The following is a 21,355-nucleotide window of genomic DNA, read 5'->3' as shown; positions in this document are numbered from 1 at the left end:
TAACACGAATGGGCGAGATGGGCTAACTAACTAGCAAGAAATGGGATAAAATATGTGCAACAGAGCAGTGCTGGGGCAAGTGCATTTTTCATCGCTTGCATTGGCCCGTCTCTGCCACACAATCCCGGGGGCCATTGGAGTGTGTGTGTGTGTGTGTTTTTTTTTTATTGGGGCAGTCGGGCATCGCTGTCATCAGTTATGGATGATGTGAGGCTATTTCTTGTGCTTGTTTCGTTCGGAAATGGTACCAATTTTGTTACGAAAGACAAAACAATACAGACACAAGCACTTAAATTGGCCACGTTCGGCTACGTTCATTTCCTTTGGACGTCATGTTTGAGGCGCTGCAAAACCTTCACCTGCTCCTCCATGCGCCGTAACGTGTCCGCGTACACCTAAAATCGTTGTGAGAAAATAGGAAGCCATTTTAGTTGTGCACTGTACCGTAAAACCCGCAAAACGAACTATTTTACCTGACTGGAGGAATCGCTTCCAATCAGCCCTGGCGGCCGCTCTCGGGAGCGCTCTTCCATCTTGTCGCGCGGTCGCTCGCTGCCATACGCCGCAACAGACGCTACCTTGCGCAGCTCCGACACCGTCCGGTACGCGTACTCGTTCACTCCCGCCGGCATACCGAGCGACGAGTATGTCTGTAGTATGCACCGGTACGCGATACGCGATTAAAACTTGCTCTTGTCTTGAAACAAAACCCTCCCGATAGGGGTCGCTTTGCTAAACACGAGTGGCCAAACTTACCCGATCAATTTCGTCGTAAAGTTTCAGCTTCTGCACTGCCAGCTGTTCGAGCGCCACCTGGTACCGCTGATCGAGCGGCCGGGGCACTCGCGCTGCGTCTGGTTCCGTCCGATACCGGCCCAACAGTTCCAGCTCCTTCAGCTTAATGTCCTCCTCGGCAAACAGCAGATCGGTTTCCTCCCGTTGTCGCTTTTGAAATTGGAATTGGGAGAAAAAAAGGGCATTAAGGTAACAGGGAGCAGATAGTTTGACACAAAGAAACCCCGAATATATACCAGCAAAGAAAGAATCCCAAAGGAACGGAAATGGAACGCAAAGAAATTTAATTTTTTACCAAACACTCTTTGTCACCGCGCTGGTGGAAAATAGGGATGAATCCGAACCATTCTGACCTACCTCACGGGCAAACTTGTTCAGCAGCGCATCGAGTTCCCGCTCCCGCACCGTCGCGTCGTTGATGAGCTTCGCGTTCGCCAAGTCGAGCGAAAGTTCGTTTTCCCGCTCGCGCAGCTGCTTCCGGTGCAGCAGCAACAATTTCCGCTGCATCTCGACCCGCTGCTCCTCCCGGGCGATCGCTTCTTCGAGGTTGCGTTCCACGGCTTCGGGGAAAAAAAGGAGAACCGAACGAACAACGTGTTAGCAACTAGTTGCTGGGAAGGCCTTCTTCGATTTCTCGTCACGGAAGTATCATCATCAGCATCAGGGAAAGGGCGTTGAAGGACGACCAAGAATATTGAGAATATTTCAGCACACTTCGATCCTTCTTTGTCCGTTTCGAAGAATGGCAAATAACGCGTTTCGCATGCCTTTTTTTTAGGAAACAGTTGCTGTATGCCGGCCTAGTCTATTGGTATTACTAATTCAGGGAAATGCAAGTGCCTTGTTAAACCTTAACGACATGTTTTATGTCGTGAGTTCCCGGGAAGAGACAAAATATACATATTTGATGATATAGATTTAAGTGACAGCATGTCCCCGGTTTTGCCAAAGACAAACAGCACCAGGGTACAAGGGTACATTCTAGAGGGAAGTTTTCAGGAATCTTGGCTACCAATGGGCACACTCAATTTGCTGGAGCAGTGTTTGTGTTACTGGGACAGCCAACATCCTGTCCTGTCCATGTTTTCATTGAGAAGTACATCCAATTTCCTTGAATCTGTTGGACATGAAATTGTGTAGCAAATTCCTGGTAGAAAAGGGGGTAGGGGAGCGCCCAGTGCTTAAAGCTAGGCAACCAATGCGCTTATAAGCGCATTCAACTTTATATTGCCAAACGACGCAATCATTCCGCATTTGGGGTTCGGTATCGGTAGGAAAAACGCCATAGCTTTAAGCTGTTACTGTGCGCCCCCTAACCAATGTACTCCAATAATGGGCAAAAGTTAGACATGATTGGGAAAAAAATCGCAACCAATTCCAAAGGGTCAATCAAAACTGTCGAAAACGTCCGAAAATGTCCATAACCGTTCGGAATCGTCCAAATTCGTTCAGAATCGTCCGGAGTAGAGATGGGAAAAATGATGTTTTTGTCGGTATCGATTCCGGCTAGTTCCAAAGTTTTCTGGAATCGATTCCGGATAGTAGGTTCGGAATCAGTTTCCGAAATCGATTCTGAAATCAGCTCCAGAATAGGAATCGGCTCAAGAATCAGAATCGGCTCCGGAATCGGAATCGGCTCTGGAATCGAAAACGGCTCCAGAGTCGGAATTGGCTCCAGAATTGATTCGGAACACGGAATCGCAATCGGGTAGGTCCGGAGCCATCAGAATGGCGAAGATTCCGACGTTTCCAATAATTCCGACAACTCCGACAATTCAGGTCAATAACAAACGATCCTGAAGATTCCCATAATCCGACGGTTTCGGACGATTCCATACGATTCTACACGATTCCGGGCGATTCCGACAGTTACGGACGATTCCAACGGATCCAAACGATCCCAAGCCTTTCCGAACGATTCGTAATGATACCAGACGATCTCTAAAGTTCCCGACTATTTCGGAAATTCCGACAAATCCAAAGTTTGCGGATGATACCGACCATTCCGACAAAACCTACTCGGAAAATACCGACGATCAGATATTCTTTCCGAACGATTCCAAATAATTCAGATAAATCCGACAGTTCCGGATGATTCCAACAAATCCAAAGATTCTGAAAGGCTTCAATAATTCCGACGGTACCAAGAGATTCTGCACGATTCGGGACATAATTCAGCAATTCCAGACGATTCCAACAATTCCAAAAAATCAAACACTTCCGAACGATTCCAACCGAACGAGGTTCGGGGAAATCTTTCAATTCCGGACATTTACTCGAAGATTCCGACAATTCCGATAAATCTGACGATTCTGTATAATAACGACGATCGGATATTGAATCTGAACAATTCAAATCCGACAATACTGAAAGATTCCGGTCGGTCGGAGGATCGTTCCAGACGATTCCGGACGATTACAGACGATTCCAAAGATTCCGACAATTCCGACGATTACAGACGATTCCGGACAGATGTGGCGGAGCCTCAATCACACTAGCCGGGATCGGAGTGGAACTGTCAATACATCCAGAGAACCTATCTCTATAATGGACAAGAATTGCCCGTAAAACGTGTTTTTAACATGGCCGCTTTTCAGAAGATTTAGTAAAGCATATGAGAAGCACGTTCGCGGATGGACAACAAACACACACGCAACACATCACGTAAGCCTCTTATTTCATGCCAATGCATCCATCGAGCCTGGACAATGGACAAGAAACATCCGCGGGCGACGAAAGGGGGATGCTTCTCGGTTTTCGGTTGACTTTAATACGATTAAAAACAAAACTCCCCACGGCCACTCTGCACCTCCACCGAGGCACTCACGGTGTTGCGAGATGACCACCCCCGAAAGGCCAACCCATTTCTCCGGCAACTAAGCTTGATTGCTCATGAGCCTGAAAACGGAGAGCCAATGACCACCCCTCCACCACGTTCTTTCCCTTTTGCCGTACATCCACGTGGCGGTCACGCTTCGTCAGAGCGTGGATTTTTACCTGGACTTACCCTTCACACGCTGCTCATGCTCCTGCCGCACCAGATCGTTCGCCAGCCGCTCCCGCAGACCGTGCTCCAGCTTTTCCAGCTCGATAATTTTCCCCTCCAGCCGGCGCTGTTCCGCTCGCAGCGTGTCCGTTTCTGTGCGCCGCACTTCGGTCAGCTTGTGCGGAAAGTTGCCAAAGCTCGCGTACGTACGGTGGGAAGATCCCTTTTCCGACGCATTAGCCGCCTCGCCGGAAGGTGTCGGGGAGGCAGTGGAGTGTGCCGAAAGCTCCTCACTTTCCCCAGCGGGCGAGAAACAATCGACAGCGTTACTGGCCGCACTGTCACAAGACGGCGGTTTCCATCGGTCATTGACGGTCGGCAGTGCGGACGGCATGTTCAGCGGGGTGAACGGTTTAAAGTAATGCCTCGGATGGGCAGCAGCGGTGCAACGTTCCATTAGGTCGTGCGCCCGCCCTACCAACCGCCGCACATCGCCGAACGCGCTCGATTGGTGGAAGAAAATCCGTTCCACCGTTGTTGATCCACCATCGGCGGTGGCCTTTAGCAGCGTGCCCCGATGAAGGCTGCTGTACGCGGCGACGAGAAACACGCCAAAGCACGGCTCGTTCGACAGCACGTGATCCCACAGCGTTAGCCACTGGTTGTCGCCATCGGTTCCACCACTGCAGCAGCGCACGAACGCGCTCTCCATCAGCGGCACTGCGTACGTTCGCGGCGCGACACCATTCCGCCGGTAGAATGCCATCAGCCGGGGCTCACAGTCGGCCAGCACGTTCTCGACCATCGCCAGATAGTTGAACGGTTCGAGCGGTGCGTACTCGAACCAGTGCTGACACTGGTTCATCAGCACCGTGGCCACCGTTTCGAACAGGGCGAGTGCATCGGTTGGCTGCTGGCGGACGAACGGCAGCACAAAGCTCGGCAGATAATCGATGAGCCCGAAGGCTGGGCACCAGTGGGCCAGGCAGGAGACGGTACGCTTTAGATTGCGCACGGTACGCCGATCGAGCCCGGCGAATCGCTGCTCGTAGGCGGCCACGCACGGATGGGAACCTCGGTTCAGCAGTGCCGCATAGCTAGCCCGATCACCCGGCAGCTCTAGCAGTGTGCGCCAAATGGTCGCTCGATGCTTGGCCGGATATTCGCCGTACTCCCGCAGTATCGGTAGCAGCCGATGTTTGGGCAGTGTTTTCGAGAGCTGCAAATTAAAAGCAGATAGAGAGAGAGGGAGAGAGAGAGAGAGAAGATACAAAATTGTAATGCGGATGAAATGTGTGTAAATCGAATAAGTGATGGGAAAAATTAAGTATTTATCGGAATCGATTCCGGAGAGTACGCCCGGAATCGGTTTCAGAAACGGAATCGGTCTTTGATTCGGAATCGGCTTCAGAAAGCGACATCGACATTCGGGTACATAATCGGGTATCGACATTGGTAAAGAAATGGGTTCGTCCTTGGAATCGGTTCCAGAATTGGAATCGGTTCCCGTATTGTACTCGGTTCTGGAAAAGGTTCCTAAATCGGAATTGGTTTTAGTATTGAAATTAACTCCAGATATAGAAAGAATTCCGAACATGAAATCGGTTTCCAAATCGGAATCGATTCCAAAATTGATCCAGAACCAAAATCGGTTCCAGAATCATGTTCAGTTACAGATTCGGAATCTACTCCAGAATCAAAATCGATTATAGAATCGGAATCGGGTCCAGAATCAGAATCGATTATAGAATCGGAATCGGGTCCAGAATCAGAATAGGTTTCAGAATCGGAATTTATTCTAGTATCAACTTGGTTCCACACATAGTATCGGTTCCAGAATCTTATTTGGTACTGGAATCAGTTCATGAATCAGAATTGGTCCCATTATCGAAATTAGTTCCGGATACGGAATCGGTTCCGGATACAGAATCGATTCCAAGATCGGATTCAGTTCCAGAATTGGATTCCTTTCCAGAATCGAATTCAGTTCCAGAACCGAAAACTACTTCAGAATCGAAATTGGTTCCTGAGTCCCATTCAGTTCAAGAATCGTGGACGATTCCAGAAGCATCATCGGCTCGCAAATTGGAAAATTCGTATTCAGTTCCAGAATCGGAATCAGTTTCATAAACCGATTCGGTTACAGAAACAAAATCATTTCCAGGGATTCAGTTCCAGTTCCATAAATACCGGTGCCAGGATTGAAGTCGGTTCCAGAACCGGAATCGGTTCCAGCATAGAATTCGATTGCCCATCGGAATCGATTACCTAGATTCGAATTCAGTACCCGGATAGAAGTTAGTTACATTGTTCCAGTGCCGATTTCGAGCGCCCATCACTACACCGAGCCGACCGGACGTGGTGTCGCTTGGACGTCATGTAATTAGATGCAAAATAAATTCCAAATATCCGCCAGAACCGAGGCTTAACACGGGCTCCCACCCCAAAACGTACTCACCTGCACCTGGAGGGCGTTTATTTGTTGTTCCAGCTTCGCTTTGCGTGGTGACCGCTGTCGCCGACCCAAACTCCCCGTACAGGACGACGTACCGCTTCCGGGGCGTTCAATGTTCCGTGCCGCTTTCCGGTGGTGTCCCATTGCCAATGCTGCTGCATCGATCCGCCGGTACGAGTCCAAGTTGTGCAGCAACACCTCACCACTGCCGAGAACGTTCGCCAGCATGCGTCCGTTGGGTGCGAGGGCAAATTTATAGCAATTATGCACCACACCACCACCACTACTGCCACTCGCAAGCGGTCGCAGTACGGAAGGATTATTGTCGAGACCGGCATCGTTGCCGAAATTTAGCAGCATTAAATCATTGCCCGTAGTACGCACGGTGAGTGTGCAGCAGCGTGCCCTACGACCACTTCCGGCACTCTCACCGGCCGGCAGGAATGCAAACTGTGCGATAAACAAATTGGACAGCGTAACCACCCGGCAGACGAGCCACGAGTCGAGGGCTAGGAATGCGAGCGTGCTGTGCCCGCACAACGCCACGTAGTACTGCCCATCCTTAGTGGGCTGGGCGGTCGTTATGCGTCGACCGGACGATACCATCGCTTCGGTGAGACGCTTTACAGTCAGCTCAACACTATCGGGCTCGTCTGTAGCGCTCTCAGAACGCTGCCGCTCGAAGGTGATCGTTTGGGCTGGGGTGTTCTTACGATAAAGCTCGATAAGCCGCGTGACGTTTAGCTCTTTGACGAGTTTGAAGTTGGGCCGATACACCCGGATAACCCCCTCGGTGCTGTGCGTAATCAAGGCTGGACCGGTGGGTGCCCCGAACCAGTGCCAAGCGTTCGGGCAGAACGAGTTGTCCGCCGCCAGCCCGTACCGGAGGCAGGCCAGCTCGGCAAAGTCTTCGCGCGAGTACAGTTTGGCACAGTCCTGCGATGCTGCCAGCAGATAGGTGCGATCGTATCGTTCAAATGCATCGGCCGGTGAGGATATGCCGGTTGCTTTGGAGCGTAACTTTGCGGTGGCGTGGTTCGGTGAGGAGCTGGCGAGATACACAACCCGACCCGGATGGGCATTCAGCTTCCGGACGCAATTCTTTTCATCTGGGTAAAAAAAAAAGGATATTATACCTCAAAATAAGTAATCAGGTGGAAATGCTTGGGACAGTGGCGAACTTTACCCAAATCAACAATAAACACCATCCCGTCCTTGCTGCCAAGGGCAACTAGATTACCACCGACGAGTCCTTCGATGATGGTTATGCGCTTGAGCTGCTCCGCAACCGTCCAAAACCGCTGGCCAACCAAATCGAACACAAATACATTGTCCCTAGAAACGGCGAAAAAGGACTATTAGCTGCTTTTACCGGCAAAATGGGGCTTCTTTTTCTCGTCTTACCGATGATCTGCTGCCACCAGCCGCTCGTTGTTCGCGGTGAATCCGGCCGCTGTGAAACGTATCCGTACCACCGTCCCTTCCGTCTCGTTTTTTACGGTATGGTGAAGCCGCAACAGGACACTACGAAACGAAACAACCCAAAATATGAAGAGACACAAAACAAACAAGCAATATCATACTCTACTTACCCATCGTTCGAGGAGTTGAATTTAAAGCTCGCCTTACCGGTTCGCTTACCCAATTTGCCGGCGTTCACTTCCATTTCCATCTTCTTGACTACTGGTAATCTAATTCACTTCCTTCAGCACGGCTTAAAGCGTCAATTTCTTCAACAGCGGAGCATCCAAGAACGCACGCACTTTGCGTTGTTTACACTGACCTGCCCCTTGGAAACGAATGGGGCATTGAAAGGTGACGTTCCGCTGTTGACGCGCGTCGTTGTCATGGCAACAGGTGGCAAGCGGACGGTTTGCAAATGCGTTGCACGCCGCGCTCACACCAATACACACGCAGCAAAGAAAACAGCTGACGCGGTGCTTGTATTATGTGCGGCAAGTGGCGTTGCCGATGCTGGCCCTTGTCGCTAGGAATAGCCCTAAGCGACGCTGTCTGTACGCGGTATACTGCGCAGCGCAATAGCCGAAGTGTGGCGCTTACTCATGCATTCAACACGTTTGAACAATGTAGTAGTGTTTATGTAATTTTTTTTTTCGATTTATTGAAAAGTTCTTATTTTTTTATTACAGTTCTTCGCTTAAAAAAATACCCAGAGTTGCAGAATCTTATTCGATTTCAGAAATAGAATCCGTTCTACAATCCGAATCAGTTTCATAATTGGAATTAATTCCAGAATAGGAATCGGTTCCTGGAACGAAGCCAGTTCCAGAACCGAAATCGATTCCAGAATCGAAATCGATAATCATTCTCCCTCGGAATCGATTCCAGAATCGAATATTTTCGAATGACCTCTCAACCTGTAAAAAACGGTATTTTTTCTTTCGATTTATTGAAACAATCTTGCTTTTTTTTTAATACAGCTCTTCGCAAAATGTTTATTAAAAAAAAAAGACTGTACGAATCCGAACAACGAGGCCGCAGAAAAACGGAATAATATGAATGAAAATGCAAGCCATATACATACAATGATGAAGGGTCAACAATGGAATGGGGCGGAAACAGCGTCCAGCAGCACATCGAGATGATTGGGAAAATAATTGACTTTTTGACTTAAACAATAAATATATCGATATGAGCGCACTTGGTGTTGGCATTGGTCTTCGCTTTCCCCTTGACGTGTGACGCGTCAACAGACGCATCGGATCGAATTAATCTGCACACACACACACACACACTTGTGGAAGAGATCTATTCACGTGTCACGGTGGTCACTGTCGCGGTGGTGGCAGCTGCAAAAACAAAACATCGTTGCCCCACTCGACCCGAACACAGCTCGCCCGCTTTATCTGCGTCCCCGCCCCTTCCGATAGTACTGCGTCGTCATACGCTGGGTGCGCTTGTGAGGTGGGAAAACTACCGAAACACCTGCCCCGTTTTCCTTCGAAACCCTTAACCCTAAGTCCCTCACAATAAGCTTAGAGGAAGTGTGTCGCGTATAGCTCGTTCTGCTCTAAATTCTTGCTGTAAATCCCACTCACATGCGTCTGAAACTGCGAAACGATAAGCTAGCAGCATGTCCCTCTCCCTTTCCTATCTCTCTCTCTTTCTTTCTCTTTCAGTTTATCTATCTTCTCGCAGAGCACGCGCTTTTGCTCCCCATTTGCTTATCACACATAATGTAGCGGGTTCAATGAAATGATTTGCTTCCAATTTCTCTAACAAACAGTTTTACAAAGCGAGTTCCAGTCATCGTCACCCACCGAGCCAGCAAACACAAACACCCTGGGGGACTCCCCTGCTTTCGTTTCTACTATGTCATCTAGGAGAGTTGGGTAGTGTTTCTCGCCTTTGTTCATGTGTGCTGGGTGTGTTGGAGTGTGTCTGTGTGTGTATATATGTGTATATAAATATAAAAAGCTATCACAAATCTGTCTGAAATCCCCTCGTTCTTCACAGGTTCGCGCGGATCCGTGGGCGCGCGCGCGCGGGCGCTCTTGTCTATGCGTCATGCCGGTGTGCCCGGTATAGAGAAGCCGTGCTGTCGTCCAGAGGAGTAACCGTGTTAATAGCAGCACCAGCCGACCCGCTGCTCGTCACCGTGCGCTATGTGGTCCCGGCTCCAGGAAGGCGTCTCCAGCCTGCCCATACCGTCGCTTAATATACTGTCATTTTCCACCGGAATGCCCATCTGCACGACACCGTTTACTCCTGGAAAGTAGAAAAATAGATTAGCTTTTGTGTGCGAAGGAAAGCAAGACGGAACGTTTGCGTTGGCTTACTCGTTGAATATCCGGACAGTACGAGGGAATCGTTCGATTCGTACCGCTTCAGCGACGAGCAGACATCCTCGCCCGACAGTTTAATTAATCCTACCGCTATCGATATGAACACTTGCTCAATACCCTGTGCACAAGCCAACGAAAAGAGAGAAAAAAGGGCATTACAAAATCATTTCAAATGAATAAACACACACACGGAGAATAGGAAGTACCTGATCGTGTAAGGCGGACGTTTCGAAGTAGTTGCCCCCGATCGAGTTCGCGTACAGCATAGCCTCTTCCCGGGAGACGGCACGTTTCGCTTCCAGGTCGAGCTTGTTGCCGACGAGCGACAGTACCATCGGTTCCTGCACGTTCCGTTGCAGCTCCTGTACCCAGCCCTTGATTTCGTTGAACGAGTTGTACTGCGTGAGATCGAACACGAGCAGGGCGGCGTTCGCGTTGCGATAGTACAGCGGGGCCATCGCTTTGAACCGCTCCTGGCCCGCCGTATCCCAAACCTGGCCGTGGTAAGTTAAATTGTAAATAAAGTAATGGAAGTGTGTGTGTTTTTTTTTTAATTAAATTACATACCTGCATCTTTACTTTAAAGTCCTCCAGATTGACCTTGCAGGTGAAAAAGGACGCACCGATCGTGGGCGATATTTCCTTCGTGTACACGTTCGAGACATACCGCACCACCAGGCTCGTTTTGCCCACACCTGGACGGATGAGAAGGATGGAGAATAAAAGCATTAATATATAAAATAATAATAAAATGTACATTTCCAATTAAATGTGCAAGACACTCATGCAAACATTCAACATTCAGCGGCGGCAACATAGCAATTGTGTTGTGTTTCCTTTCATTCCCTTCAGCCCAATTACGTCTACAGAGACAATACTATTGATGAGATAATGAATTCCGAACGCAGCAGTGCTTCTGCATTCCTTATGACATGAGAGCCAGATTAGATTTGTCTTTATGATGCTTGTCGGTAATAACCATTCCCCCCCAAGGATGAAAGGGTTTTTGACGTGAATTTCGATATGAGCATGCCTCTTGCGTTAGAAAATGTGGTGGTTTAAACTAGTGATGTGCCCTTTGAAGCACACCCACGGCTCCGATCCGACTCCGGCTATTGTTAGTCCGACACTGACTCCGGCAAAATCCGAAGTACTAGTTCCGCCCGGAGTCGGAATCATCAGGAATCATCCAGAGTCGCCTGGAGTCGTTCGGAGTCTCCTGGAGTCGTCTGGATTCGTCCGTAGTCTTCTGGAGTCGTTCGGAGTCTTTTGAAGTCGGAGTCGTCCCGAGTCATCCGGAGTCATCCGAAGTCGTCTGGAGTCGTCTGGAGTCGTCCGGAGTCTTCTGGAGTCGTTCGGAATCTTTTGAAGTCGGAGTCATTCGGAGTCGTCCGGAGTCGTTTGAAATGGGAATCATCCTGAGTCATCCGGAGTCATCCGAAGTCGTCTGGAGTCGTTCGGAGTCGTTTGAAGTCGGAGTCGTACGGAGTCATCCTGAGTCGTCTAAAGTCGTCCGGAGTCGTCCGGAGTCATTGAGAGTTGGCCGGAGTTGTTTGGAGTCGAAGTAGTCCGGAGCCGGCCGTAGTCGACCGGAGTCGGAGTCATTCAGAATCGTCCAGAGTCGATCGGAGTTGACCGGAATCGGAGTCGGTCGGAGTAAATAGGAACCGTCCAGTGCAATGAGCTTGTGATCAGGGATTTCAATTCGTCGTGTTTTTTTGTGTTTCACTTTGCGTATGCACTTCGTGCATAGGCCTTTTTTCGAGAGCCGATTCCAACCGCTTCCGGAGGACTCCGAACGACTACAGATGACTCCGACTCCCAATGACTCCAACCGATTCTAGACGACTCCGGATGACTCCAGGCGATTCCGGACGATTCCAAACGACTAAAGCTAGTAGGTCCTTTCCGGAGTCGCTTACGAAATTATCGAAGTCGGATCGGAGTAGACTCTGGAATTTTGCCAACCTTACCCATCACTAGTTTAAACGCGGATCAATTTCGCAAACTCTGTTACATGTTGCCAAAGTGTTAATTTCATACGACTCTCTCTCTCTCTCCTTCACACGTGTTAAGATAAGAAATGCGGAGTCTAACTAAAGGGAACACCCTGGAAACCGTGCGCTGAAAGCCGATATGCTTTCGGATACGGGAGCAATGGCAGCAAGCAAACCAAAATGCAAGAGGAATGAAGTAAAGGGAAAAGCGTTTCTGCGAGCCGCTTTCTGCACTGATAAGCACGGTCACGGGTACTGGCTGGAAGGTGTGCGCGACCGACACACAGAGACTGGGCGAATAACAAAAATCCGATACTTAATCCAAGGGGCGAACACGGTTGCGGGCAGGTGGGTTAAGGGGGAAAAAAAACTTAATTTGCAGTAAGTAAAGCCGCAACCACCATTCCACCCGTATGGAGCGAGATATCGTGGCAGGTGGATATGAGAAAGAGGGGTTTGTTGGAATGGGGAAAAAAAACTCCACCAGAAAGTGTAGACGCGGAGCGGGTTAGAAAATCCGGAACGCGAAGAAAGATGGAGAAGAAACAAAATGTACGAAAAAAGGCAAGGCGGTTAATGCTGCTGATGATGGTGGCCACGCTAGCGGCGCTTATCTTTCATCCCCAGGTCAGATAGATAAGAAGATGTATCGTGTATCGCGTGTCTTTTTTGTTTCTTTTGTTGTTGTGGAAGAATCTAGTGTGCCATGAAAGCGAAAGCTACGGCTGGACAAACAGCGATTTGATGATGGACCGTCGGCGCGGTCGCCGTCGTCAACCGTCGTTTGGTGCTGGATCGTACGCAGCAGCAGCAGCTTCAAAAGCAGGGGCCGTAGAATGAAAGCCACGCGTCTCAAGGTGAAGGTCAACCCCTCCCACCCAGGGGCCTTCCTAGCTCTGTGTGTGTGTGTGTCAGTCTGTCTGTTTTGTGGTTCCAAAAGTTTCCCTAATTTTCCTCTCACCTTGCGATCCAAGTACGACAATTTTTGCTTCGATCGCTTTCATGCTGGTGAACTTGTGTGGATGGATGTCCTCTCCGAAAATCGCCCGTGTGTGTGTGAGTGTATCTTCTCCGCCGGTCCACACACTCTTACGGGTTGCCCCCTCTGTTACAGTTACACGGGAGGGTAGATAATTCAATTACGCTTCGACCAAATCGCCACCTCCTTGCTTTGGGCACCCACCGGATTAGTGGCGAGAAAGGCTAAGGAACTGACTGGGGAGTCTTTTCTTCACTCTCTCTCTCCCTTTCTCTTTCCCTGTCTTCACTGCCTTAAGAAAGCACCAGTCACTGGGGGTGGGGGAGTTGCGGGAGTTATTGGGAGTGAATGTGAGGTGCCTTTCCCAGCATCCACGTTAGTTACATCGAAGCACGTCACGACGAGCACGAGCACGACAACCGTACACACAAGGCGTTACGTTCCGCGGTACACAACCATGCCAACACGAACCCGTCGTTACACGGTGGAGCGCCCTCGCCTCTCCGCTGCTGCTTCGACCGTTTCCACCACCTGCCAATGCCGTCAATTCGCAGTTCGGTTGCTCCGCTCGGTGCGCTGTTGCTGCCAATGCCTGCCAACCGACGGCACCTTTCACTCATAGCGCACGGGGGCCAGCATGCGTACGGAAAACTTGTGCCAAACGGGGGTGTGGAAGGGTAGCGACAGCGAACAGCAACCAAAGAAAACTTCGAGAACTAGAAACTCCGCTGCGCAACAGGAACACAAAACACACGGAGCTTCACAAACATGCACATCCGGAGGGGGGAGAAGGCCGCCGCGAGCGGAGTTTTTGGAGAAGGTTATCAAACTGGGTACACAAAAATCACGCTTGAATTTTCACGCAGGCACACGAAAAACTGTTTTTTTTTCTTTTCACGGTTTTCCCGTAATCACTTCGTTTCTTTTTCTTTTGGTCCGTTTTCACACAGCCGTGAGGTGGGGGAGAGGAGTCACACAAACGCACGTTCCGCTTTCCTTCTGCTGCGAGCCAGCCAGTCGTCTTCTTGTGTGTGGAAAATCCTTCCTTCTCCGTGTTGACAATAGCACTCTCGTTTCTTCGTGGGTCAGCGTTTTTTGTAAACAAAGGAGCGAGCGAGCGAGAACGGAGATTGACAGATAAACAGCCAGTTGAACGGATGGAATGTAGGATTCAAAAAACCAGCGTTGCTCTTCAGGATTGTTTTTTTTTTAAGTTTTATATTTTTTAAATCGAACAGCTGTTAAATTTCGTTCTTTTATTTTCTTGTTTATATTAATTTCAGTTTTAAAACACAATTTATCTATGTTCTCTTCTCGGAAGGATTTCTTATCGTTTTTCTGTCAAACCTTTCAATCAACATGCCTGTCATCACGCAGCGAAAGTCTTCACTGCCCCGTTTCTGTGTGCAACAAAACATTTCCTTTTTCGACAGTATTATTGCTGATAAAGAAAGCTTTGTAAAGTGATTTAAATCGGGTTTTCCCTGCCCTGTTCGGTGCCATGTTCCTTTGTAGCAGTATTAGTTGATCGGAGAATCAGGTTATCCTACAGAATCATCATACAATCCGTACCACTTACAGCCGAAAACACAAACCCATCTTCCGGCACAGCGATCAGCATCGGAACTGCCCCGCAATGAGCGATCTAAAACTGCCAGAATCGGAAACCGACCGGGAGGAGGTGATGGCCCGCCACCGCAAGGAGAAGAAGGAGCTACAGTGCAAAATACAATCGATGAAGAAGCTGAAGGTGGACAAGAAAAGGAAGAAAGAAATCCAGGAAGAGATTGCGAACCTCGAGCAGGAGATAGAGCAGCGGCACGCGGAAGAGCTGAACCGGCTGAATCTTACCGACGCTCCGGAACAGCCAGCGGCCCAAGAACTCCCACCATTCACACCGGCCACTAACGGCGAGGAAGCAAACGAAGAATCTAACCCGGAAAAGCCGGAAACGCGACTCTCAAAGGCACAGCGCCGCAGGGACAAGAAAGCGCAGGACAATCGAGAGCGCGAGGAACAGATCAAGCAGGAGTCGGCGCTGCTGCAGAAAAGCTCGCCACGGGTGCTGGAGGACAACCGCATCAATGGGCTGCTGCTGAAACGGGGCATGCTCTCTCACGCCGTGCCGGCCGACGGTGACTGTCTCTACACGGCCATCAACCACCAGCTGGTGCAGCGGGGCATCGGTTCGTACAGTGTGCCCGAGCTGCGCCAGATGACCGCGAACTATATCGAGGCAAACCGGGACACGCTGATCTGCTACATGAGCCATCCGGACACGGGCGAGATGCTGAGCGAGCCCGAGTTCGACAAGTACTGCAAGCAGGTGCGGTCGACCAAGGCGTGGGGCGGTGAGATTGAGATCAAGGCGCTGGCGAGCAGTCTGCGCTGCCCGATCGAGGTCATACAGGCTGAGGGACCGTCGACGGTGCACGGGGAGGGCGAAAGTGCGGATCGGAAGCTGGTGCTGACGTACCATCGGTTTATGTACCGGCTGGGGGAGCATTACAACTCGACCAAACCGATCCCGGTGCAGGAGGCGGAAGGAGAATGAGGATTGATTGCTTCAAATTACACACGAAACACTATTGTACGTCAAAAGAATTAATTAAATGTTAAGCACAATGTAGATGGCTGATTGTAAGAAGAGCGTGGTTAATTGTTTTTGACCTCAAAATTCTATAATTTCAATTATTCCCCATTATTGACTTCCACAGTCGGATCAGTTTCTCAGCAAAACGGTTTTGTCGCATCAGCGTGAACAGATCGTTCCGATGTACGGCATCATAGTTATTGAGTCCCATTATGTGGTCTGTTATTGAAAGATGGAAATCGAAGAACATTTCTCGTGAAAAGGGCGAATTTTACCATTTAAGTTAAATGAAAACTGTTTCAAACACATCAACAGATATTTAAATATTTCTGGAAGGTTTTGTTTTTTTGGATGAAACAAACCCATGCAGCAAATGTAGCATGCCTTCTCGCTCTAGCACGTTTCGTTGTATGTCGGGTAGAGCGAGCAAGCATGCTCTGCCCGAGAAACTTATCGTTTTTACGTCATCCCTCTCACACGGAGTTTTACGCACACACACACACACCAACACAGAGCTCTCCACGGGAACTGTCAGTTGTGAGGAGGAGGAAGAAAAAACAGTTTCTAGAAAATACAAAACATCTCGCAGTCGTCGCAGTTCCGAGAAGCAGCTGTTTGCTCAAGATCCGTACCCGCAAGAGTTACTGCGTTGTGAGACAATTAGCTTTTATCGTTCGCTTTACAATAAGTGTCGCCATTTTTGTGTGGTGTGTGCGTGCGTGAAAAGAAACACGAAACCCTACAGCAGCACACAGTGATGGCAAAGGTGAAATACGACTGGTACCAAACAGAAACGGCCGTCACGGTGACGATTCTGCTGAAAAATGCGGCCGACAAGAACTACTCCGTCCAGCTGGAGCAAAACACGCTCACGCTACGGGCGGACGATACCGAACCGCTCGTCCTGACGCTCTGGAACCCGATCAACACGGAGCAGAGCACGCACAAAGCCACCCCGAGCAAGGTGGAGGTGAAGCTGGCGAAACTGATCGGCCAGCGGTGGGAGGCGCTGGAGCGGAAGGCGCCGGAGCAATCGGCGGCGGCTGGCAGTGCGGCCGCGGCCAAGAAGAAGCACGATTGGGACAAAATCACGAAAGAAATCGAAAAGGACGATGAGGTAAGTGGTTGTTGTTCCGCGTTGTACGACGGCTTCCTTGTCGTCTCGCTTTGTTCTAACCGATGCTGTTTTGTTTGGTAAATGGGCTAATTTTAGACAAAGGACGACGTGAGCGACCTGTTCAAGAAGATCTACGCCGACGCTAGCGAGGACACGCGGAAGGCGATGATGAAGTCGTACTACGAGTCGGGCGGCACCGTGCTCAGCACCAACTGGGCGGAGGTCGGTGCCAAACAGGTCGAAGTGAAGCCACCGGATGGATGCGAATACAAAAAGTGGTAGAGCGGAGATGCACCTCCCACCCCTCCAAAAGGAAAATCTCTCACCCTCATCGCCGCATTGTGTAAACAACGCGTGTGCTGTTTAAAAATCGTTTCCTTCATCCATTTTGGGCGTGAGTAATATATCGTTCATCTCGATTTATTTATTTGCCAAACACACTTCCGACGGGGGAATCAGCATGATCGTGAAGTTCAGTCACTACCCTTCGCTGGGAAGAACATTTTCGCCGTGTTTTTGTAGTACTGATCGGCCAGCTCGGCCGCCGGCTTCCCCTTAATGCCCGCAAGCACTTCCAGCACTTGGCTAAAGAAATAAACAAACAAAAAACATGAATTGAATTCGAAACCGCGAACGACGCCCAGCAGAAAGAAAGCCTCCCTCCCTCCTTACCTGATCATGACCGGTTCGCATCGTCCCGCGATCAGTGAACCGGCTTCCCACTTTTCCTTCTTCTTCACCGTAGGATATTTACTGCGCACGTACTTCGAGCCGGCATGGGACGGCCGTATCTCGCACCACGGGCTGTCCGTTTCGAGCATGATCGATTCGTCCGGAATTTTGGCCGCCACGGACAGATTTTCCTCCGTCTTCAGCGAGCAACCATTGATCCCGATTGCGTACCCGTCCGCTATAAGCGCTTCCGCCGCCTCGAGCGAACCGTCGAACGTGTGCACCACACCACGGCGGGGCAGCTTGTCCCGGTTTCGCCGCAGTATGGCGGCAAAGTCGTCGTGCGCGTTGCGGCAGTGCAAGAACAGCGGGAGATCGTACCGGGCGGCCAGCTCGAGCTGCTTCTCGAAGTACTGCTGCTGGATCGCTTTGTCGCAGAACTGCAGCCGATCGTAATCGAGGCCACACTCGCCGATCGCTACCACCTTCTCCCGGTGCTGCTCGATCTGCTGGCAGAGCGAGGCGAAATAACCTTCCGGATCGGGCACAAACTCACCGCACCGTGTCGGATGGCAACCGACCGTGGCGAACAGTCTTTCTTTGAGGTATCGGGTGGGAAGAAAATGGAAGTTAGATTGTTAGGGACGTGTTTTTGAGCGAGAATTGTATGGCAATTCCAACCCTACCATCGTTCTTCACTATCTCAAACGTTGGCGCACAGTCGGCCAGCGTACCGACCGTGATGATGATTTTGTCCAACCCACCGGTCCAGCTGCGCTCTAGCACGTGTGGCAGATCGGGTTCGTGCTTGGCCGATCCGTTGTAGATTCCCTTGTACATCGGATCGGTTAAGTTGGCGCCAATGTCTGAAATGACGGACATTAGTGTAGTTAACGGTTTTTCTACATTTGTATTTTCCTACCGATAAACTTCATGATTTTGCTTATATTTGTGGCCAGCAGTCGTTCCATGCGGGAAAGTATTTCGTGTTTTTGTTTTCCCCTCGGTCATCTGCTCGTTGTCACGGTTGGCACAGTGGAAGAAAACTTGTGTATGTTGAGGTTAAAACAAATTATCATCGTTAAAATTGCATTATGAACTTAATTTATTATTTTCTGTATAATTTCGTCAGTCAATTGATTAATTTTGTAACTGCATTTGCCAATTTTTACATAAAAGTTTATAAAATAACGTCCCCAAGCGAGGCGGTGTTATAAAAACCGTTACCAAAACGAAAAGTTACGGCGTTACGAAGTTCGAACCCGTAACGCTCAACTGTCATCGAGCTGTGGGAGGGAAAGAAAGAAAAAAAAACATCAACAAAACACATCCGAGATTGTTTGTAATTAAAAGCAGCGAAATAAAACACAAAAATCGCAATAAAAAGAAACCACAACAGCCGGACGACGGACGCTGCGCTTACGTAAAGGCAAACGAACGCGCCTTTTACCGGGGCGGAAAATACACTCTTCCTGCAAATGAGCTTGCACGCGACATGTTCTCGCTGGTAGCAGATTATGGCGATAGTGAGGAATCGTCCGCATCGTCCGACTCTTCCTCCACCTCCTCGGACGACGGTGGCGGAAAGAAGGAATCAAAACAGCTGCAGACGGACGAAACCATTCAAAAGCAGTCTAGTGATTTGTGAGACAAAAAGAAACGCTTGATACCATTGACCCATTGGTCCCTAAACTCTCAACCTTCTCGAATTCACAGAAATGGTGACCAATCCAGCCCACTACCCAGTGCCAGCGCCCTGTTCCAGTCCGGCACGGCTCGCATCCTCCCTGGCAGCGTTTTTAGCAACCCGTTCCGGGAGGCGGAAGAGGCCAAACTGGCCAGCCTCGAGCGGCACGTCAAGATGGTCGATCCCGAGGCGAATGCGGCCGAGCAGAAGCGGAAGGTGTGCTGGAGCTACAAGAAGGGCCGGTGCCGGTTCGGCAGCAAGTGTAACTTTGCGCACGATTCCGATCTGATACTGCGCAAGGAGCAGGCGGAAGATGATGCGCAGGATGGTGCACCGCCGGACGAGGTGCCGGTGGTGATGGTGAAGAAGCCGAATCCGCCGGACCGGAAGAAACGGCCCGGGCTGAGCCGGGAGCTGGTGCCACCGAAGAAGGTGCTGAAGATGTACCACAAGGAAAAATACGGGATGCTTAAGTAGGGGGACGTTGTGCGGGGTAAATCTCCCCCATTTGCGCGCGTTTTGTTTTAATGATTTACGTTTTACACGCTTTTGTAAGATATATTGTAGCGTCCCCGAAGGCGGGGGAGTGAATTTTATTTACAGTCGAGCTAGAAATAGACCCTCTTTTTATGTTCTATCGCACTCCGCCCACTACCGAACACCCGTCTCAGTCATCCGAACGATCACCCGCTCGCCCGATCGTAGATAGTTGCTTTTCCACACCTGCACCGTGTGGTAGCGTGCGGACGATCCGGGATGGTGCTCGTGTCGCTCGAGAAGTAGCCTCGTACCGGGCGCACTTTCCCAGTACCGTCCCAGGGCAGAATAGTTACCGTTTGGGCACAGTTTTCGCTTGCCCTCCGTCATTCCTTCCACCATGCGGACGGTCAGGTTAATCAACACTACTGCGACGGCCCGTTGCGCGGCCAGTTTGCGCAGCGAGCAGATTAGCTTCGTCAGCAAGCCCAACGGTTCTACGGAGCTTTGCGCATCCTGGTAAAGGTACCACAGCGAGGGCAGGGAATCGATGATGAGCAGCTTTAGATTCGTCCCCTCATCCACATACCTTCCCGCCGCAAGCTCTTCCACCGTCTGGACGAGAAGGTCGGGTGAAAATATACGCTCCACCCTTACACGTGCCATTGCGTGGCCCAGTTCCTGCTCGGACAGTTTGCGATCCTCGCTGTCCAGGATTTGCTGTACCTTTCTGCCGGAAAAGTCACACTTGGTGTCGATGAAGTAGGCCATGCTGCCCGGCTGCTTGACAACGTTCGACGCCATCGTCAGGGAGAGTAACGTTTTGCCCGTGCCGGATTCACCGCACAGCTCGTAAATGTGGCCGGGAAGCAGTCCTCCGCCCTGCAGCAGCGCATCCAGCGATGGAACTCCCGTGCTGAGTGGGCTGGGGGCTGGCTGCAACGGGTACGATAGAGCGTTTTGGCACCAACCGGCAAACTGGTCGATCAGATGATTCTTCACCAGCACGATGCTTTCGGCGGGAAGGTTGGTGATCTTGAGCAGCTGTTCGACTTCCACCTTCACGAAGCTGTACACCGTGGTGAGACGATTCTTTTGCAGCTTTTTGATCACATACTCGGTTAGCAGCGGGTGCAGATCGGCGGTTAACTGTGTGGCGGCCATGAAGGTTGCATGGAATGTTGTTGAAGGTGGATTGGTGGTGCGTTGGGAATTTTTGTTTGATGTTTTATGTGACTGGCAGTGAGACGAAATATGGAGCAAAACAAAACAGAAAACCAAACACAACTAAACATATGTCAAGATAACACGATTCGGGTACAAATCAAAAAGATTCGAAGGTGGTTTATTCGTTTTAATGTTAAAGATCTGGAATGCTTTCATTCAAATCAGTTTCGTGTTTTTCTAGTTGAAGGTCATTTTGATGGTAATACATATAGTCGTGGTCACTTTGAAGTGGATACAACAGCTATTTTTTATGCTCTTGATCTTCGTCATTTTTCAATTCCATATATCAATTAATTTCTTTTATTCATACAATAATTAATAAGAATCGAGCTGAATAGAGCTAACCATAAAAATGCCCGATTTTATTAAGTTTCCCGGGTTTTCAAACGTCATTTTTGAAATGGCGGATGTGGATGGGATGTAGCTCTTCTCGGATCGGAACGAATCTTGATGACAATTAATTATTTTAACAAATTATATTTGTTTATTCCCATTCAAAAACATACTGTTTTATGGAAATTAATATTTATTATTAATAATCTGGTTTTATTTCCTGTGTTTGTC

The 21,355-nt window shown here is 49.7% G+C and overlaps 7 protein-coding genes across 7 annotated transcripts; 3 read left to right on the top strand and 4 right to left on the bottom strand.

The window, feature by feature from the left end:
* Nucleotides 1–212: 212 nt before the first annotated feature.
* LOC120896963 (TBC1 domain family member 31) lies at nucleotides 213–8,071 on the bottom strand. The gene is made up of 9 exons (XM_040301503.1): nucleotides 7,829–8,071; nucleotides 7,641–7,760; nucleotides 7,423–7,571; nucleotides 6,240–7,345; nucleotides 3,803–5,000; nucleotides 1,153–1,355; nucleotides 757–945; nucleotides 474–650; nucleotides 213–395 (listed from the first exon to the last, which is right to left on the bottom strand). Exons 1-9 carry the CDS (start codon nucleotides 7,906–7,908, stop codon nucleotides 315–317), a joined length of 3,303 nt encoding a protein of 1,100 aa, XP_040157437.1. The 5' UTR covers nucleotides 7,909–8,071; the 3' UTR covers nucleotides 213–314.
* Nucleotides 8,072–9,436: 1,365 nt separating this feature from the next.
* LOC120895287 (vacuolar protein sorting-associated protein 21) lies at nucleotides 9,437–14,097 on the bottom strand. The gene is made up of 5 exons (XM_040298483.1): nucleotides 13,001–14,097; nucleotides 10,610–10,737; nucleotides 10,249–10,536; nucleotides 10,037–10,160; nucleotides 9,437–9,965 (listed from the first exon to the last, which is right to left on the bottom strand). The coding sequence occupies exons 1-5, from the start codon at nucleotides 13,041–13,043 to the stop codon at nucleotides 9,820–9,822; spliced, it is 729 nt and encodes a 242-aa protein (XP_040154417.1). The 5' UTR covers nucleotides 13,044–14,097; the 3' UTR covers nucleotides 9,437–9,819.
* A 276-nt stretch (nucleotides 14,098–14,373) lies between these two features.
* LOC120896867 (deubiquitinase OTUD6B) lies at nucleotides 14,374–15,687 on the top strand. The gene has a single exon (XM_040301367.1). It carries the CDS (start codon nucleotides 14,655–14,657, stop codon nucleotides 15,570–15,572), a length of 918 nt encoding a protein of 305 aa, XP_040157301.1. The 5' UTR covers nucleotides 14,374–14,654; the 3' UTR covers nucleotides 15,573–15,687.
* Nucleotides 15,688–16,132: 445 nt separating this feature from the next.
* On the top strand, nucleotides 16,133–17,348 carry LOC120895489 (protein SGT1 homolog). Its single transcript, XM_040298929.1, has 2 exons — nucleotides 16,133–16,728; nucleotides 16,825–17,348. The coding sequence occupies exons 1-2, from the start codon at nucleotides 16,369–16,371 to the stop codon at nucleotides 17,008–17,010; spliced, it is 546 nt and encodes a 181-aa protein (XP_040154863.1). The 5' UTR covers nucleotides 16,133–16,368; the 3' UTR covers nucleotides 17,011–17,348.
* LOC120895487 (putative deoxyribonuclease TATDN1) lies at nucleotides 17,124–18,454 on the bottom strand. Its single transcript, XM_040298927.1, has 4 exons — nucleotides 18,323–18,454; nucleotides 18,087–18,266; nucleotides 17,401–17,998; nucleotides 17,124–17,313 (listed from the first exon to the last, which is right to left on the bottom strand). Exons 1-4 carry the CDS (start codon nucleotides 18,369–18,371, stop codon nucleotides 17,202–17,204), a joined length of 939 nt encoding a protein of 312 aa, XP_040154861.1. The 5' UTR covers nucleotides 18,372–18,454; the 3' UTR covers nucleotides 17,124–17,201.
* Nucleotides 18,455–18,683: 229 nt separating this feature from the next.
* On the top strand, nucleotides 18,684–19,729 carry LOC120895488. Its single transcript, XM_040298928.1, has 2 exons — nucleotides 18,684–19,044; nucleotides 19,117–19,729. The coding sequence occupies exons 1-2, from the start codon at nucleotides 18,896–18,898 to the stop codon at nucleotides 19,562–19,564; spliced, it is 597 nt and encodes a 198-aa protein (XP_040154862.1). The 5' UTR covers nucleotides 18,684–18,895; the 3' UTR covers nucleotides 19,565–19,729.
* Nucleotides 19,718–20,895, bottom strand: LOC120895486 (DNA repair protein RAD51 homolog 4). Its single transcript, XM_040298926.1, has one exon. It carries the CDS (start codon nucleotides 20,726–20,728, stop codon nucleotides 19,739–19,741), a length of 990 nt encoding a protein of 329 aa, XP_040154860.1. The 5' UTR covers nucleotides 20,729–20,895; the 3' UTR covers nucleotides 19,718–19,738.
* Nucleotides 20,896–21,355: the final 460 nt, after the last annotated feature.

The sequence above is a fragment of the Anopheles arabiensis genome, chromosome 2 (genome assembly GCF_016920715.1).
Source record: "Anopheles arabiensis isolate DONGOLA chromosome 2, AaraD3, whole genome shotgun sequence".
Classification (NCBI taxonomy): Eukaryota; Metazoa; Arthropoda; class Insecta; order Diptera; family Culicidae; genus Anopheles; species Anopheles arabiensis.
The sequence above is the reverse complement of the archived record's forward strand: the minus strand, read 5'-3'. Positions and strand labels throughout refer to the sequence as shown.

Excerpts from the sequence above, each read along its gene's own strand:
- LOC120896963 (XM_040301503.1), bottom strand. The coding sequence starts at position 7,908 with ATGGAAATGGAAGTGAACGCCGGCAAATTGGGTAAGCGAACCGGTAAG. Across the intron at positions 946-1,152 it reads TGAACAAGTTTGCCCGTGAG|CGACAACGGGAGGAAACCGA; the intron begins GTAGGTCAGAAT and ends CAATTTCAAAAG. Across the intron at positions 396-473 it reads GAAGCGATTCCTCCAGTCAG|GTGTACGCGGACACGTTACG; the intron begins GTAAAATAGTTC and ends CAACGATTTTAG.
- LOC120895287 (XM_040298483.1), bottom strand. The coding sequence starts at position 13,043 with ATGAAAGCGATCGAAGCAAAAATTGTCGTACTTGGATCGCAAG. Across the intron at positions 10,161-10,248 it reads CGTCCGCCTTACACGATCAG|GGTATTGAGCAAGTGTTCAT; the intron begins GTACTTCCTATT and ends GCTTGTGCACAG. Across the intron at positions 9,966-10,036 it reads ACTGTCCGGATATTCAACGA|GAGTAAACGGTGTCGTGCAG; the intron begins GTAAGCCAACGC and ends TCTACTTTCCAG.
- LOC120896867 (XM_040301367.1), top strand. The coding sequence starts at position 14,655 with ATGAGCGATCTAAAACTGCCAGAATCGGAAACCGACCGGGAGGAGGTG.
- LOC120895489 (XM_040298929.1), top strand. The coding sequence starts at position 16,369 with ATGGCAAAGGTGAAATACGACTGGTACCAAACAGAAACGGCCGTCACG. Across the intron at positions 16,729-16,824 it reads AAATCGAAAAGGACGATGAG|ACAAAGGACGACGTGAGCGA; the intron begins GTAAGTGGTTGT and ends GGCTAATTTTAG.
- LOC120895487 (XM_040298927.1), bottom strand. The coding sequence starts at position 18,371 with ATGGAACGACTGCTGGCCACAAATATAAGCAAAATCATGAAGTTTATC. Across the intron at positions 17,999-18,086 it reads TGAGATAGTGAAGAACGATG|AAAGACTGTTCGCCACGGTC; the intron begins GTAGGGTTGGAA and ends GATACCTCAAAG. Across the intron at positions 17,314-17,400 it reads TGCGAACCGGTCATGATCAG|CCAAGTGCTGGAAGTGCTTG; the intron begins GTAAGGAGGGAG and ends TTATTTCTTTAG.
- LOC120895488 (XM_040298928.1), top strand. The coding sequence starts at position 18,896 with ATGTTCTCGCTGGTAGCAGATTATGGCGATAGTGAGGAATCGTCCGCA. Across the intron at positions 19,045-19,116 it reads CAAAAGCAGTCTAGTGATTT|AAATGGTGACCAATCCAGCC; the intron begins GTGAGACAAAAA and ends TCGAATTCACAG.
- LOC120895486 (XM_040298926.1), bottom strand. The coding sequence starts at position 20,728 with ATGGCCGCCACACAGTTAACCGCCGATCTGCACCCGCTGCTAACCGAG.